This window comes from Onychomys torridus, chromosome X, assembly GCF_903995425.1.
Source record: "Onychomys torridus chromosome X, mOncTor1.1, whole genome shotgun sequence".
Classification (NCBI taxonomy): Eukaryota; Metazoa; Chordata; class Mammalia; order Rodentia; family Cricetidae; genus Onychomys; species Onychomys torridus.
Window position 1 is genome coordinate 69,199,038 of NC_050466.1, and position 18,043 is coordinate 69,217,080.

Consider the following 18,043-nt stretch of genomic DNA (forward strand, 5'->3'; position numbering starts at 1 on the left):
GAACAAATATACAGCATAGTCCTGTCAAAACAGAACACAAATGTGCGCCAAACTGCAGAAACGCCCACTTTTGCAGTCATCAGATGTAGCGTGACTTTGATACATAAAAACAAAGTATTTTTAAAATAGTAGTGCCTAAAGATACAATTTTTAATGGTTTGGTGAGCCATGTATGTTTTCATGTTTGCTTGGCAGATAATCACTCGAAACCAATGGAAATAGATGGGGACGTTGAAATTCCACCAAGCAAAGCGACAGTCCTTCGAGGCCATGAGTCTGAGGTGTTCATTTGTGCCTGGAATCCTGTTAGTGACCTACTTGCTTCTGGGTAAGAATTTGGGACAGATATGTGCCTGGATTTGGAGGATATGAGAGGGTTCACTCTTCCCTGGAATACTGCCTTGAGGGAAGCACACATTTGTTGTATCTCCCCAGTGTGTGCAGACTGAGGAACAGGCTGTTTTGTGCATCCTGTACTGCAGTGAAGCCAGTGATCCCAGTCATTTCTCTGTGGGGTGGGGAGCAAGGCAGATGCTTCTGAAGTCAGTAAGCCAAAAAGGGGGATGAGGAAGGAAACTGAGCAGGAGGGTGGAAAAGGCAAAACACATGCTGACTATGTGAGACCTAGCACACATCAGTCACATTTCCCCCATTGAACCACAATCAAATACTCCATGTTGGTTCTGCAGATCTGGAGACTCCACTGCGAGGATATGGAACCTTAATGAGAACAGCAACGGGGGCTCCACACAGCTTGTGCTGAGGCACTGTATTCGCGAAGGTGGACATGACGTTCCCAGTAATAAGGATGTCACCTCACTGGACTGGAACGTAAGCAGCTTCTACCCTCCACGTGTTTAGATGATTGTACAGCTGCCCTTCTAATAAAGCACATGCAAACACAAAGAGGCAGACATTTCCATTTGCCTCAGTTCCTATCTTGGGATGATGGTACCAGGGGCTCATGATCAGGTCCTAGTGGATAGACAGACCCTGGGCGTGGGAGATTGTCCCCATCATCATGAGCATGTGTTGCCTGTGAGAGGACTGGCTCTGTCACCCAGCTCCATGTGGGAAGGAGGCCCAGGAACGTACCCAGATACTAATGTGTTTTGTCTTTTTTCTGTCCTGCAGAGTGATGGGACACTGTTGGCAACAGGTTCCTATGATGGTTTTGCAAGAATATGGACAGAAGATGGTAAGTTCTGTATTCCTCGTGTGTTGAGTAAGATAGACTTTATGTGTGATCCTAAGTGAACTGTGAAGTCACCATGTCTGTGTTTTCCCATTTCAGGTAACCTGGCCAGCACCTTAGGTCAGCATAAAGGCCCTATTTTTGCCTTGAAATGGAACAAGAAGGGGAATTATATTTTGAGTGCTGGTGTAGATAAGGTGAGTGAGTATCAACATTTAATACATCCCTTTTATCTATGGATGTGGATTTATTCTTAGCCTGTTGGCTTCTTTGGCAAAATAACTCATTTCGGTTCAGATTGTTTCTCTTGTTTGATCTTACTGCTGACTGTGAACAAGGCATTGCTTCATAATACATTTACCTCTGTATATCTTCATTCAGAATGTGTTCTCAGCCCAGTGATGAAAAGAGGGGGAAAAAATCTCCCAGTGAAGTTTATTACTCCAGGAAGCAGTATAATAGAGTTTATTACTCCAGGAAGCAGTAGACTGTTGTGGATGTTTCTGTGTTGACTTTGATCCGCTGAGCAATTCTTAATCATAGACTCTTTTTTCTTTCCTTTGGCTCCACCTTTCCTGACCTGATAAACCACTGCATCCCATTTTAGGTGGCAGAATTCTCTTGAGACCTGATAAGGGACAAACTTCATAGAAACTCATGGAGCTGACTTAGAGTTTGATGATTTTTCTCAATCCATACTTGGGATTTTATGGCAGTTGCACCTGTTCTCCTAGTTCATGGAATGATGGGGATTGTTGGAAATGTTCATTCCTACAGCACTGCCTTTGGAACAATGTCTAAAAGACATGAAGATGTGCCTTCTTATCTGTTATGTAATGGTTTTCTAGGTTTGAGAGCTGAGGGGAAATTCCTATCAATTGTGGTAGATTTCCCACATATTGGTGAAGTTGCTCTCATTAATGTGTCATCACATTATTGGGTATGAAATACACAGCATATATCATAGACTTAAGTCAGAAATACAGAAACGACAAATGTTGTATAAATATTTTACACTATTGCATGTATAAATGATAACAGCTTGGCGCCATATAGGGGTAAAATAAAAATAAAATACATTGTTAATTTCTTAGAAGGAAAGGGGGCTACTTGTCTTTTCTGGTACAAGACATTCTTGTAGGAAATTGTTTGAGAATAGTAACTAACTTTTCCCTCTGTTTGCGGAGCGCAGACAACAATAATTTGGGATGCCCACACAGGAGAAGCCAAACAACAGTTTCCTTTTCATTCAGGTAGGTTTGTTGTTGGGGTTATACAGAGGCAGTCCCAGGAGTTTCTTTTTTATTAATACATGATATTGCATAAGAGCACAGATGTGCCAAAAACCTTGGGACTAATGTGAAACAAAGTATTAGCAATAATGAAATCGGTGGTCTAGCAAAAAGTAACTACTACCTTCCTTTTATACATAACTGGGCCTGTCCACATGGGTTTTTCTATTTCATAGAAAGTTGGGGGTCTCTTCAGAGGCATCTTTTTGTTTGTTTTCTTTTCCTTTCTTTGGTTTTTTCAAGGCAGGGTTTCTTTGTGTAGCTTTGGAACCTCTCCTGGAACTCACTTTGTAGACCAGGCTGGCCTCGAGCTCAGAGATCCGCCTGCCTCTGCCTCCCAAGTGCTGGGATTAAAGGCGTGCGCCACCGCCGCCGCCGCCGCCGCCGCCGCCGCCGCCGCCACCACCACCCGGCTCCAAAGGCATCTTAATGCTTGTAAATTGGAAGGAGAGTGTCTTTAAGGTCTTTGAAGGATGGTTTTCATGGTTTCAGTAGAGCTGATTCACACTGGGACCAGTATTCCTGGTCACTGGACAAGACTCCTGGGTGATGCTTTTGTCTGCATCGCTGAGTTCTGTATTCAGTTAATAAGGCAAATTTCCTCTCTTTCCTCCTGCCTTGTAGCACCTGCCCTGGATGTGGACTGGCAGAACAACACTACCTTTGCTTCATGCAGCACAGACATGTGCATTCATGTGTGCAGGCTTAGCTGTGACCGCCCAGTCAAAACCTTCCAAGGACATACTGTAAGTAGCAGTTTTGATGCTCAGAGTTTGGAGTTGTAAGAGTGTGATGTAGGAGCCATCATTTCAGTCAGTGCCTGCATTAAAAGTTAATTGTACAGGAGAGACCACTTGATCTGCCATGCTTTGCTGCTGTGTCTGCCCTGGTGAGGGTCTGTGTCTACCCTGAGTGATGGAATTAACCCAGCTGAGGTGTCATTGGTCCAGGAAATACCTCAGAGTGGCTATCTGCTAACGCTCTCTATTCTATCCTGAAGCTGTTTCTCTTCTAACCCCAGTCTGTTTCCCAGCTTGTAATAGGGGCACACGTTTTGTGTCTGATTTCTGTTGTCCCTGCTTAGACTTTACCTCTCTCAAACTCTGTCTCCTGGTTCCACAAATGATTCACACTGATGCTGAGTGCTCTTGAGCAGAGGTCCACGTGTATGGGTCCTGAACCTGCTGCTTCCCAAGACCTGTGTGCAGGTTCTGGTTTCATCTCTGGAAGTTAGATGTGAGATGCAAAACGATGGCAAGAGTTCCCAGGAAGGGAGCATGGGGAATTGCAGATGGGTCAGCTAGAGACAGACAGGTCATGGAGAGGTCTGCCTGTGTGAGTTCTCTCTACAACTCTAGTTGATGACATGTACACTACTTCATTTACACTTGGGTTTACAGATAGGCACACACTGACACAAACCATCTAGCTGCTCTGTAGTCCTCTCTTCTGTGATATGGTCACAAAGAACCCTGCTCCTTGGATTCCCAGCTTCTTCCAATTTCACACCCTTAAAAACTTGGTGTCCTTACAAAGGGGTTCAACCACAACATTTTGAAGTATGAAATTATTTAGAAAATAATCTTGTGTGAGAAGTTGTTTGTTAGGCCAAGACAGCTGGCTTGGTAGAGGAGGCAGTCGATGGCAGTAGTGTTCCCAACCCTCTGAAGAGACCCCTAGACAGTAAATTCCACTGTCCTTCCCTCTGCCCCTTGCTCTGCATGGCTTCCCTGTCAGTATGGTGGAGCTTGTCTTGTCGTTGTTTCTTGTAGGCAGTTCAGCTGGCCTCTGCTGCTTCCAGGCCCCTGTGTTTGTTTGAGAGTGACTCAGCAGTCTTTTCTGCATATACACACTCTTGTGGTGGGTGTTGAGGGCTAGTGAATCTGGTGAATTTCAGGGGCTTCTGGAAGTTTTTTTGAGTTGCGCATTTCTTGTCTTAATGAGCTTCCCTGCAGTATTTCACCTCACTTACAACTCTCTGCAAACAACTTGTCTTAAGAGATTTACCTTCAAAGTGGAAGTTTTAAACTGAGAAGAAACTGGTACACAACACAAATCCACAGGAGGTTGGACTTACTTCTCAGTGCCTTTTCCTGACACTAGCCCCTGGGTGTATAGTTTCCTGCACATATGAACTGCTTCTGTGTGTCTTTGTGCCTTAGGATGATACCTGGCTCTGCCATTGTGTTATATAAACCTTTGTCTACCTTTATCTTACATCCAACAAGTTTCAGGTATTTCAACAGGAGCAGTCATAGTAAAAGCACATAGGAAAGTGATGATCAAAGTCCACTTTTCAAAATAACTAGTTTTGACCGGGTAGTGATGGCACATGCCTTTAATCCCAGCACTCGGGAGGCAGAGGCAGGCAGATCTCTGTGAGTTCAAGGACAGCCAGGGCTATACAGAGAAGCCCTGTCTCAAAAAAACAAAAAAAAAATGAATGAATGAAACAAACTAGTTTTAGCTTTGCTTGATGGTACATGCCTGTAGTTCTGATATTCAGGAGGCTGACAGAATAGTTCCAGCCATCCTGGGATACATAAGGAGCTCTTGGCTAGCCTGTACTGCGTAGTTAGATCCTATCTCAAGCAGCAATAAATAACAACTGATTTTAATAAGCTGTGTTTGTTGTATGCAAATTCTTCATTTGGCTTCCTTAATAAGGAAAATTTCCCCAAAGAAATATGGATGTGAGTGTGGCTGTTCTTTGTAATATATGGCAGTATTTTTTTCATGAATAAAAAGCAAACTGAAGAAAGAATATTTGTGGTGGATGGGTTCTTGTGCTGTGATCTTTAATATCCTGTGAACTCCCAAAAGGCCCTCTGCACTACAGTGCTAGCAGCATGCTACTGCTCCTGGTGAATGCCAGCCTTTCCACACAATGGCTCTGATTTCTTTCTGAAATGCTGTGCTCTCTTGCAGAATGAGGTCAATGCTATCAAATGGGATCCTTCTGGAATGTTGCTAGCCTCCTGCTCTGATGACATGACATTAAAGGTAATGTTGCTTTCTAAAGGGATTAGGTACTCAATCCTAGACAAACTCTTGTATGGTACACATCCCTTTCCACCCTAATCACCTGGACCATTACTTTGATACTGTCTTTTATTCTTGATTTTCCTGGTTTCTTAACTAAACGTTTTGTTCTTCCATGGAATTTTGACATCTGGTACATGGTTCCTACTGAGAGACCTAGCCTTCCTGTGGCCTGTCCACCAGCAGCCTTGTAGATTTAGCTTAACTCTGTGCTTTGGCATTTCTCACAGCCACCTGCTAACGTGCCTGGTGGAGTCCTTGTTGGCTTGTGAACCTCTCCCAGGTGTGCCACCTAAGCCGTGATACCGTAGGTGGACCAGGATGAATGGTGCTGAGCCTTTCTCAATTCGGGGCCCAGTATTAGCTCACACTGTTGCCAATGCCTCTTCTAGATCTGGAGTATGAAGCAGGATGCATGTGTCCATGACCTCCAAGCTCACAGCAAAGAGATATATACCATCAAGTGGAGTCCCACAGGACCAGCTACCAGCAACCCAAACTCCAACATCATGTTAGCAAGGTAAGGCAGGGCAACCTCACAGCTCTGTCTCCTTCCTGGGGGTAGCTTCGTTCTCTGTTGCTTAGTAACTCAGCTGGGAAAACTCATTTACACCTAGAAACACCAGGGTTGAAGTCCTTCCAAACTGAACAAAATGGGAGTTCACTGTGAAGGGGCCAAGGAGATGGAAATATAACCTCCCTCAGTATCCATGGAGATGGTTTTGGGACCCCTTGTGGGTCCCAAAATCCATGCATGCTTAATTCCCTTTGCTTGCCTACAACCTCTGAATACATTCCCCTGTACTTCAAGTCATCTCTAAATGACCTGTTATACCCATACAATAAGAATGCTTATAGTTCTTAGACTGTATTGTTAGGTAACAGTGACAAGCAAAAGGGTCTGCACATGTCCAATACAGTTTGTGTGTGTGTGTGTGTGTGTGTGTGTGTGTGTGTGTGTGTGTGTCGGGGGGGTGTTGTTTTGTTTGAGACGGGGGTCTCATGTAGTCATGACTACCTGGAACTTGCTATGTATACCAGGCTAGCTTAGAGTTAATACCTTCCACTTCTAAAGTGCTACGATTACAGGCCTTCCCACAATGTATTTTTTCCTTCCCCTTCAATGGTTTCTTATCCACAGTTGGATACAATCATGACTGTGCAGGTGTGGAGGGCAGGCTCACTAAAGTAGAAGTTTTTAAGACAAAGAGGAAAATAAGAGTTTAGCCTGGAGCTCGTTTGTTTTGAAGCTCCATTCAGGACTGTGATACTGGGATTTTGACTAGAGATAAATGATTCCCTGCCTCAGCCAAAGGTGATCCAGCTCTCTTATTATTGGAATTGCTGATCAGCCAAGCACAGAAGCGAGGGGCCAGAGGTATCTCATCCAAACCCAGTTCACTTTGGGCTTTAGCCAGCAGAACTGTTGTATCCTGGTGCATGTTAGAGTCCAAGAAACGGAGCAATCCATTCTTGGGATTTTGGTGTAGGGATGGAAGGTCTGGCTTTGTGCATGCTGGGCAAGTGTTCTGCAAGAGTACACCCCATCCCTCCTCTTGGTAGTTTAGTGAGAGCATTTAGACAGATGAGCTGAGGCCATTATGAGCCAGGACTTTCATCTAGAATCCGTGATATGGATCTTTGGGGTTTGTTCATGCATTATAGTCTGGACAAGACCAGACCCCCAAAGTAAAGTTTGGTTTCCAAGAAGCAGTGGGAAGCTTGGTCTGTGTTGTTCCAGAGGATTGAGGAGGAAGTGACAATAGTTAGGTCTCTTCTAAGGAAGGAAGCACCTAGTAGTAGGGTGGGCAGCCTTTCCTGGCAGTGAGAACAGCTTTGTGGGAAGCATTCAACCAAAGGCTGTCTCCAAGGAGAGATGATAAGTGGTTCTTAGCTATACCTGCATGGCATACACACCACCACTAGAAGCCCAACCCGAAACAAACCTAAACCATACACAAAAATAATCCAAACACTAGTGGTTGAACTAGAAGAAGAACACCAATGCCTTAGTTCTTCTTTTTCAGTAATTATCCAAAAACATACTTGTGTATCAATGATGCAGTACTACATGAATCAGTCATTTTTAATGGCTAGGGAGATGCTACATTGTTGGTGGTGGTGGTACTTTACTCTTTTGGGGGCCCACCACCCAATTCCCAAATAAATCACACATGGAGGCTTAGTCTTAATTATTAATACCCAGATTTAGCTTGGCTTAGTTTCTTGCCAGCTTTTCTTAACTTTAAATCATCCCATCTATCTTTTGCCTCTAGGCTTTTCCTTTTCTATACCTGTATACTTTTCTTTGTTTCTTACTCTGTGGCTTTCTGTGTAGTTGGGTGGCTGGCCCCTAGAGTCCTCCTCCTTCTCTGGCTACTTCCTCCTTTCACTTCTCCATCTCTTTTCTCCTCTTTCCCCCCAGATTTCTTCTTCTAATATTCTCTCTGTCTGGCAGCCCCGCCTGTTTCTCTCTCCTGCCTTGCTATTGGCCGTTCAGCTCTTTATTAGACCATCTGGTATTTTAGACAGGCACAGTAACACAGCTTCACAGAGTTCAACAAACAAATGCAACATAACAAAAGTAACACACATTAAAATAATATTCTATAATACTTCCTGGTATCACATAGTATATTATAGGAGCAAATTTAAGAACAAAAGGATACACTGAGCCTTGTGAGACCCTGTGGAGATACAGAAAGCCAAGTAGTGACAGCCCTGTGATATGTGCTATTCTTTTAAATCTGAAAATAATTAAACTCTGTAGCCCTTGTCAGTGTGATTATATATGCACATGTGGTTTTAGAATATCTTGTGGAAGTGCATCTTCACTCAGTTTTGGTTTTGTTTTTTTTTCCCAATCATAGCTGGATGAATTTATAGTTGTTCAAGTGGGTGTAATATAAACAATAATGGTGTTTTAGAAAACTAGTTGAATAGTACACAAAAGCAAGTTATGTTCAGAGATGAGGGAACTGGAGAAAGAAGTGAGCGCAGTGGCCAAGTAGGAAAGCACCTACTTGGCTTGTGCGAGGTCCTAGGTTCTGTCTGGTGGCAGCTTTACTTTTCTCTGGAGAGAAAAGGCTCACTAGAATAGTCACTTGAAGCAAATTCAAATATGTTTCAAATACAGCTAAAAGACAGTTTACAGTTACATCATAGAGATCTTAAAAAGCCAACCCATTTCTGTGGTGGTTTTCCCTGCTGTCTCCCTAGTGCTTCATTTGATTCTACGGTTCGACTGTGGGATGTGGAACGAGGTGTTTGCATCCACACACTGACCAAGCATCAGGAGCCTGTCTACAGTGTGGCGTTCAGCCCTGATGGGAAATATTTGGCCAGCGGGTCCTTTGACAAGTGTGTCCATATCTGGAATACTCAGGTAATGTCTTGACTTCCTGTGGCTGAATCCTTCCTGAAAGGCATGTTTCTGGGCTGCCAAGAGGGCTGGGGAAATGAGTTATCTCAGGAGTGAGTGGAGCCTCCCCATGGAGAGTGCAGATTCTGTGTGGTCTGCTGTGTGTACCCCAGTGATGTGGGGTCTTCCCACCTGCCTACAAACCTGGAGTCCTCTGGACTCTTTCAGCTTGTCATCTTGGGAGCATTCTCTCTTGGAGGAACCACGGTCTTCCGCTGTCTTCTCCTGGCAGGGACCTACTTCATGCTGGAGAAAAAGCATGACCTAGTTTCGTCACCTTAGAAATGCTCCTCTTTGTGGGAAGGTCCTGTGGGTGGCCTTTCATAAAACCTTCCCAGGGAGACATTGCAAGATAACCAGCTTGATCTTCCTCCTGTCCACTGTTGAGCAACTCAGAGCATAAAGGAATATAAGGCTTGGAGGTTTCACAATTGAACGTGTTATTTGTTTAATACAGGGTCTATGAATTGTCTACGATTGTTCTTTTAGCAGGAACTGAAAAGGGAAGGGGTTGGAGTCTGTATAGCCACTGGGGATATCTCTGGCCTTACAGAGATGAGAGAATTTGCACTATCAGAAGTAGAAGTGGATGAGAACTAATGGGGTAGCCTGGGAGGAAGTGTTATACTGGGCAGTTCTTTGTTTTCTTTTTGGTGCTGGGAAAGCAACGTAGAGCCTTGGAGGCAGCAGGCCTGAGCTACATCTCAGCCCTTGGTCATCTTTCCGATTGAGAAGTAGTTAGGTTAAGTTACTGAAAATAAGGAGCCAATTTGTTTGAACTCAGGAGGATTCACTGCCTCAAATTCATGTAATTCACCTTTCTCATTCCTTTTTGGTTGGTTGACATTTAGAAGGATTTGAATTCTTAAGTTCGTTTCATGCCCTCTTGTGTCAAGGGAGGCAGTAAATAAGCCATGTTCCAGGATTCCACAGGCATTTCAGGGGCATAACCCAAAGTTAGCAACATGTCTCCTGACACTGTAAAGGTGGAGGCAGGAGGATCAGGATTGAAGCTAGCCTGGGTTGTATTATCAAGAAGCAACAGAACAAAAGGTAAAAATGTGTAGGAATACATACTCATATAGAGAGAACAGATTTTGCTAGTGATAGCTCACTTTGAAGGTGACAATAAGATGAAAATGAAGGTGCTCCTTAATATCTTTGAGGGGATGACTCCAGGCCCCCCTGTGGATACCAGAATCTGTGGAGCCCAATTTACTTTTCTAAGATGGCATAGTATGTATGTAGAACCAATGCACATATACATTTACTAGGTAACTCACAACACCCAGTACAATACAATATGCATATTATAGGAATAGTTGTTAGATTTTTTTGGTTTTCTTATTCTCTTTCTTCCTTTTTTCTTTTTCTTCTCCCTCCCCGTCCCTCTGTTCCTCCCTTTTCTTTCTTCCATCCTTCCTTTTCTTTCTTTTTTAATACTGGCAATTGAATCCAGGGCCCTAGAACTCACTCACTGTACAGCCCAGGTTGGCTTCAAACTTGAAATCCTTCTTCAGCCTCTGGAGTAGCTAGGATTGCAGGCAGGCTTTTTATATTGTGGGGTTTGGGTGTATGTGTGTTTTGGGGGGTAATACTGGAAAAGTCCAATGGTATCTTGTTCCATATTGAAGGGAGCAGGGAGTTAATTATTTTGAGACATCATAGAGCTTATATTGATTCGTTTATTATAAGCATATATAACACTGTTGGCTTGCTGTTGTCCATAGTCACAATGTATATTACCCTTTATTTTTCTATGTAAACAGGAAGTATATTTCTCTAAATGCATTTTTCATTATGCTTTGCTAACACTTGCTATAGCTTGATAATGGTAAATATATATATATAACAAGTAAATATATGTAAGGCAAGGACACTTTATTGCTATGGATAAGAACTAATGAAAAGTTGGTGGCCACTGGGGTTAGTGACTGTATAAGTCATGGTTCTATGGAGGAATATAACTGATAGAATGAAGCTGTATCAAAAGGTGATTTGTGCCGGCGGTGGTAGTGCACGCCTTTACTTTAATCCCAGCACTCGGGAGGCAGAGGCAGGAGGACCTCTGTGAGTTTGAGGCCAGCCTGGCTACCAAGTGAGTTCCAGGAAAGGCGCAAAGCTACACAGAGAAACCCTGTCTCGAAAAACCAAAAAAAAAAAAAAAAAAAAAAAAGTGATTTGTTAGAGTGGCTTTTATAGGTCATGATCTGGCTAGTCCAACAATGACTGTCTGATCACAAATAAAGGCCAAGAATCTGGTAGGTGTTCAGTCCATAAGGCTGGATGTCTCAGCTGGTTTTCAGTCTACATTAGAATTCTGAAGATGTAGACTCTACCACCAGCTAAATATGCCTTAGCAGCAGGACAGATGAACTTACCTGTGAGGGCAAGCAATCTAACAGCAGAAGCTTCCATCTTCCATGGTTTGTTTTTTAATGTGGATCTTCCCACTTCAAATGATCCAATCAAGAAATTGTTTCTCAGGCATGTCCCAGATGCTTGGGTTTTAGTTGATTCCAGATATAGTCAAGTTGACAACCCAGGATTCACAATTACAGTGATCTCTCATACATGTCTTATAAAGACACTTCACTGAACTGAAGGATTATTCAAGTCTTGAGAAACCTCAGGTTCCTACATCTCATGACACATACCAAGCCAGTCACTAACAAATACCATAATACGAGTGTGTATATTCATTCTTTCAAACTACATATCCAAATTGATGGGAATTTTAACTTCATGACATGCTAATACATTTAGTTGTCTAATTGCTGGTGGGCTGGGGGTGTGCTCACTCAAATGCTCTGTGGAGGAGACAAAATGAGGTGTAGTTTGATAATAATCAGAACAGAAACTAGGTAAGGGCTGGAGCAGGTAGAAAGACCTCAGCCCCAATGGAAGGAGACTAGAAAGAATGGCTTAGTAAGCTGGTGCTTGGGTAGTCACAGAGGCTGAAGAACATCTTAGCAATGCTGCTGGGGGAAAAGCAGGGAAGGATATGAAATCTGATGCCCCAGATTTCATATCCAGCGCTGAAGGGTGGATAGAAAGAAAAAGGTCAAGAGGAGGTCATGAGTTAAAGCTCCCCCTCTGGCCGGTATGTATCATCTCATGAAAACCCACTGTCTCATGCTCCCGAGTACCATGAGGCATTGCTGGGCATGGCCATGGCTTTAGCTAAAATGTGGTGGCGGTTCTGTGGGTGACAATAGATTGATGTTTATGGAACTTCCTTTAACTTTTGTATGCTTGAAAGCTTGATCAGATAGAGGTTTTTGGAGGAAGAGTAGCCCCTTTTACTGCTGTCATTTTGAGGGGGCTCCTCTGAGTTATCATGACAAATGCTTTGCTTTTCAGAGTGGAAGTCTCGTCCACAGCTACCGAGGCACAGGCGGTATATTTGAGGTGTGCTGGAATGCTCGAGGAGACAAAGTGGGTGCCAGTGCATCTGATGGCTCTGTAAGTGACGCCTCTGATCTACTGGGAGTTAGGGGTGCAGGGCAGCTGATCCTTGATCCAACCTAGGTGCTTCCAAAGGCCTTGTGAGGCTTCCCTGTCCTGCTGAGCCTTGTCAACTAACAGATGCTTACCACATACCATGTGTGAGTGGCAGGCATGCCTGTATGAAGGAGGCTTCTGTTTGGGTTGAAAATAGCATTTCTTTGCCCCAGAATGTCAATGAACTTGTTTACTCTTAGCTGTAGTGACTCTGCACACATGTGTGTACCTCAGAATATTAAGGAATATCTGCAGTCATATTAGGTTGTCACTACTTTGATCCAGGGTGCCATTGACATTTCACTGGTAGAGTCCAGAGATGCTGGGAAGCCTCTTATAATGCTATGGATGCCCCACTATGGCCAAGAAATATCTGGTCATAAATACCATTAGTATAGAGCCTGAGAAACTTGCTCCTATTCCATTGCCATGTGAATGTTCTGGCCAGACGTCATCATGACAAGACATAGCTTTCATCAGACAGGCCTCCTTGTTTCTGTGGATCTCATTGTGGTCCATTAACATATGTAATGTTTAATTTGACTCTGAACTTGAGGTTGCAATAACTCTAAGGTGAGGGGCATTCTGGCTAATGGACTGAGTCACTAGTGTGGCCTGAGGTCTTTTGTTATCTGCTCCACCATGTGGACATCCGTCTGTGACCGCTGCTGGTGACCTCAGTCACTCTGTGAGTTCCTGCAATGGTCCATGGCCACGCTTTTCACTTGCCTGCTCTTTGCTAGAGTTTGGTTGTTGTGATGTTCAGAAACTAGCCTGTGTATAGGGTTTCTATCTCTTCTTGACTTCCACTAACACTTTACAAGCATGAAGTTGGTGGCTAGGCTGTGTCTTGCCAGCATCTGTTTGAAGGCACCTGATGTTATCTCTCAGAGTAACAGACACTTTATCTTTCATTCCAGGTCTGTGTTTTAGATCTCCGAAAGTAAACACAAAATGTAGAAAACAAAACCATTCTAATGGACCAGCAGTGAATGTGTGGGATTGCAGCATCCTTCCTATGATGGGCTCCAAACTGTGTGAACTTGACTTGTTCGAGTCTACTTGGAAATCACCTGTCCCTGGCCACAGGATTCCCCCCCCCCACCTCCGCCCCCACCCCAATCTGCATCCAGAAGTTTAAAACACAAACAAATACAAAGTCATACACATTGTTATATCACAGGAATATGGTTTCCACCTAGAATGTTCAGCTGGGGAAGGATGAAGCCATCAGCTACATGGTGCATGGTTTGGTTTCCATCCAGAACAGGCTCTAATGACTGAACAGGGAAGGAAGAACATAAAGCTGTGCCAAAAAAAAAAAAAAGAAAGAAAGAAAAGGTTAAAAAAAAAAAGAAAAACAAACAAAAAAACAAAAACAAAAAAAGAAAAACGCTGTGATAAACCAAAAGGGAGGAAAAACCTCCCCCTTATGGTATTTCCCTCCTAACAATTTGGATACTACAGTTGCTCTCCAAAAGACCAGTTTGTACCAATGAAATGTGTGACTTTGTAATCCCAACGCTGTATTTTCTAGAACCTTCTTTGGTGGTTTTTCTATCTGCTAAAATTCTGTGGTCTGGGGGCCTCCCACCTCAGATGGAAAATGTTTTTGGCTTATTCTTTCTGTCCTCCCTTGTTGTCCCCCACTCCTTCCTCTGATGTCCTTGCTCTGGTGTGGTCTCACTTTTAAAGAAGTTCTGCGTAGATATGGCCACATGCACACAACAAATCTTTGATGGACAGCACTCTCCTTCCCTCTCGTCCCACCCCTCCCCATCGCTTACTTCTCATAGTTGCTTCACATTAGGTCCCAAAGGCACTTTCAGAGCATAGTAAGTGCTTTATGTAAGAAGGCAGGGAGGGGACTTTTTACAGAAAAAAAAAAAAGACTTATAAGAGAAAGAACCTGGAGTATTTTTTGAAAAAAATATTTTTATGTTAAAATGACTTTAAAATCCTAAAATGGCCATCAGACATAGAGAGTTTTGTGAAATTCATATTTAAGAGACTAAGAAGACACTAGCAGAGTCTGAGGTGTCTAATTACCCCTTTCCCTTCAGCTTCACGAAAGGCAGTTAGGAAAACCGTGGATTGGGAAGCGTCCTATGGAAGAACAAGGGGATTATTTTGGCAGCTGGTGGGGAAGAGCCCACTGGTTTGGCACTAAGCAGAATGCCAAACTGTTTGATGCACATTTACTTCAGCAGCCAATAGGAACACAGTGAAGAAGCCACCCTGACCACCAGTGTGGCTCCATGGCACCTGCCAGCTACTTCTTTCTCACAGCAGTGTAGCTACAAATGGGCACTTTATCAAGAGCACGCTTGGTGAATCTTGCAAAACCGACCCAAAGGCCTCAGTGTCACTCAGTCTCGTGAAGACAATGAGTATCAAGGGAGACTTGGAATCCTAAAAATGAATTATGACCCAGGTAGAATGTCATAAATCATTTCTGCCCACTTCACAATTTCTCTTACAGAAGATTAGGACAAAGCTTTAAAGAAAATGAGGAAAAGAAAGAAATTTTTTTCTTTTACAATTTTTTAAAAAACTAAATAAGGCGTTGTGTGCCTGGTAAAGTTTGCCATCACTGAATCAGGTGACCTTTGTTTGCTTCTTGTTATAACTTGACACTGACTTGGTTGTTTTAATTAGTAAAGGGGGACAGACCAGAAGGGGGCTGGGCCAAGTCAATGGGGCTGCAAGTGGCAGTATGCAGGGTCCAGTCTACAGCTGAGATAAGTGTTACTTAGAGGAAAGTATCCATATATGGAGCCAGAAATCAGCCAGCAGGGAGGTGAGGTACTTCCTACACAACAGACAACTGTTAAGACCAAGACGAGGAATTGTGTATCTGCCTCCACTTTGACATGTACATTATGTGAGCCCTCCAAATCCAAGTGTTGTGTTATTGAGTTGAGCTGTGTGTTTGGACTCTGGCATCTAAACATTTAGCAAAGAAAGCCCGAGTTCTGTGGAGAATTTGATTCTAGCAGATGTCTCTGCATAAGTGGAATGATGTTTCCTGCCCTGAGACTGCTTTAGCTTTAGAATATAATTTTGGAAGTCCAGCTAAATCCCATCTTTGTTCCCCAAATCAAATTGTGTTCATCTCTGTAGAAGATCAGCTGTTAAAAGTCAGCGTGTTGTAAGGGCATGGCTTTCGTTTGGCAGTTCCACATTGCTATACGATGGTGATTGGGTAAATGGCACATAAGGGGTTCATTAGACAATCTCTGGGTGTCCAGGGCACACACACCCCAGGTGAATCTAAGACACATACGAATTATTATTTTGGAGTCAATGGCTGTGAGACTAGGACAAAAAGGTTCAATCTACACAAGAAGAAACCTAAAGATCATTCACTTCCCTGGCCTTACAGCAAAACATGGACAGGAATTTAGTGCTGGCCACAAGGGGACCAAGCAGAAGAATGCAGCCCACACCCCTGAAGTCCATCCCCATAAACAGTAAAATCTACAGCTGTTTCTAAAGCGGCCAGCATTTGGATGCCATCATTTGCCCTGCTATCACAGGGCAGATGCATCATCTTTGTGGTGAAGGGGTGGCCCATGTGTAATGCTGTTACCTAACATTGTTTATAACTCCTAAAACATTGTGAGGAATGGTTAAAGTCTTGTGACCAAATTCAATCTTGAAAGCAGTGTAGTGACATAGCAGCCTTTGCAGGTGTTTTCCCTGGAGTTGGAAGTAACCACACCCCATTCCCAGCACATCCAGGATGTGGCCTGTAAAGGACCGAAGGGCCAGATGGACATAACAAGGTTCAACTCTCTGACCCCATTCAACACCATAGGACTTGACTTTTTGTTCTAAGAAATAGATCATGGAGCCAAGTGAAGTGCACTTTGTCACATGTAAGGATCTGCTTTGTTCCTTGTTGCTTTTCCCTTTTCAAACCTTTCGTTCTACCTTTCCATTCTGTTTCTTGTCAAATGCATAAATGTCTGTTCCGCAGCTCACTGAAGTTTTGAATTCTGGCTTGTGCAGTTTTTATTGTCTGTGTCAGACGTACAGCCAGACATGGTCCTCTTTCGGCATTTTCCACATTCTGTTAAGCACCATCAAAACTCCCCCTCCCTTTCTGTCCTCTATCCCCCACTCCCACTCACCCCTCACGCTCTTCAAGAAGAAAAAAAGAATCACCTTGTGTGTTGTAGCTCATTTGTTTCAAGAGAGAATCAACAGATCATATTCAGTGTCTTGAATAAATTGCTCTATTTTGATATTAGAGAACATAGTGACTGTGTTTTTCTTTTTGTTTGTTTCATCTTGCTTGGTATCTCTGATACCTGACAAAAAACTTTAGAGAAGAAAGACTAATTTTGGCACTTGGTTTAAGAAGGCACAGTTCATCGTGGTAGAGAGGTTGTGGTGGTCTTGGCCCATCTGTGGTGGCAAGAGTATGAGATGACATGCTTATGTATCTATAGATCAGTAGGTGGCACAAGCTTAAAACCACAAGCCCAACATCTCAGTCAACCACCTAGGCCCCACAACCTCCCAATGTAAGGCCATCATAGAGGAATATCTGAAACTTACTTGAATGAAGGTAAAGATCTGAGACACTTGGATCAGATGAGTAGGTATGAAGCCCCCTTCAGCAGAAAGAAAAGGTCTGGTGCCCCAGTGGAAAGTGTCAGATAGTAGGGTAGAGCAGAAAGGTCCCAGATCCTGTTGGGTTAAAAGTGAATAATCCAGGATATCTCGTGCAGTGGAGGAACACTGGGTAGTACCTCTTGGCTAGGGACGTCCTCCCATGTTCCAGTTCTTTATCACAGTACAGAATGGCCATATCTTTGGCCAGAATGTTCTGAAGTTGTTTGTGTCATAGGTGCTGACTGACTAGGTCATGAGAGGAAGATTTAAGACCCTTTTAGTTCAAGGTTAGGTCTTCCCCCCCCCCCCCCGCACATGAAGGAATGGTCTGAAGCCCATGGAGTAATGGGCAAGGTTTGATGCTCACTGAATCAGAGGGACACATATATTACCTTAGGGGCATAAGAAAAAGTTCCCCTTGGTCGAAGAAAGCAGTTATATACCCCCTTGGGGGAGGGGGTGTCTTGAGTTCACCTTGTTAGAGAAGAAGGAATGAAGCCAACTCTGACCCAGGGGTAGTTCTGGTGGCACCTTTATCAGATGGGGAATGTTGTGTCTCTTGAGAAGCAGTTGGCCTGGACACAACTTTGTCAAAGACAAGTTCTGAGAACTCGGGGGAAGGAGGACATTCTGAATTTCCTTGGCCAGAGGGGCAAAGTCCCCAGCTGAATTGGCAGATTAGGTGACCTTATACAGTACAGAAAGGGCCCAGCACTAGCACATTGGCTTCCAGCATTTCCCAGTTCCAGATAGCCATAGGTTTCATGGAATCTTTAGACCAGGAAACAACAGAATGAGTGCTTGTCCCAACCTGTGATGTTTCCAGAAGAATGCTCAGTTGTTCGGGTCTATGAGTGAAAGATGAGAACATTTCATTTCTAATAACCACCATGAAGGCAGATGGCCAGGTCTGAGGTCTCAAGAGCATTTACCTAGCTACCTTGCAAAGACAGGGATGCTCTAAGG

The 18,043-nt window shown here is 43.6% G+C and overlaps 1 protein-coding gene across 14 annotated transcripts in view; it reads left to right on the forward strand.

Moving 5' to 3' along the window:
* LOC118573676 (F-box-like/WD repeat-containing protein TBL1X) overlaps positions 1 to 16,711 on the forward strand; it is a 158,938-nt gene extending 142,227 nt beyond the window's left edge. For 13 of the 14 annotated variants that reach the window (XM_036173967.1, XM_036173970.1, XM_036173962.1 and 10 more), the window contains 11 exons: positions 196 to 328; positions 690 to 831; positions 1,135 to 1,198; positions 1,295 to 1,392; positions 2,388 to 2,448; positions 3,112 to 3,233; positions 5,416 to 5,490; positions 5,922 to 6,049; positions 8,749 to 8,914; positions 12,314 to 12,415; positions 13,375 to 13,775. In XM_036173967.1, coding sequence (XP_036029860.1) covers positions 196 to 328; positions 690 to 831; positions 1,135 to 1,198; positions 1,295 to 1,392; positions 2,388 to 2,448; positions 3,112 to 3,233; positions 5,416 to 5,490; positions 5,922 to 6,049; positions 8,749 to 8,914; positions 12,314 to 12,415; positions 13,375 to 13,401 — 1,118 coding nt within the window. In that variant the 3' untranslated portion in view covers positions 13,402 to 13,775. Of the gene's footprint in view, positions 1 to 195; positions 329 to 689; positions 832 to 1,134; positions 1,199 to 1,294; positions 1,393 to 2,387; positions 2,449 to 3,111; positions 3,234 to 5,415; positions 5,491 to 5,921; positions 6,050 to 8,748; positions 8,915 to 12,313; positions 12,416 to 13,374 lie in introns of all 14 variants that reach the window. The other variant, XM_036173975.1, reaches the window with a different exon arrangement.
* Positions 16,712 to 18,043: the final 1,332 nt, after the last annotated feature.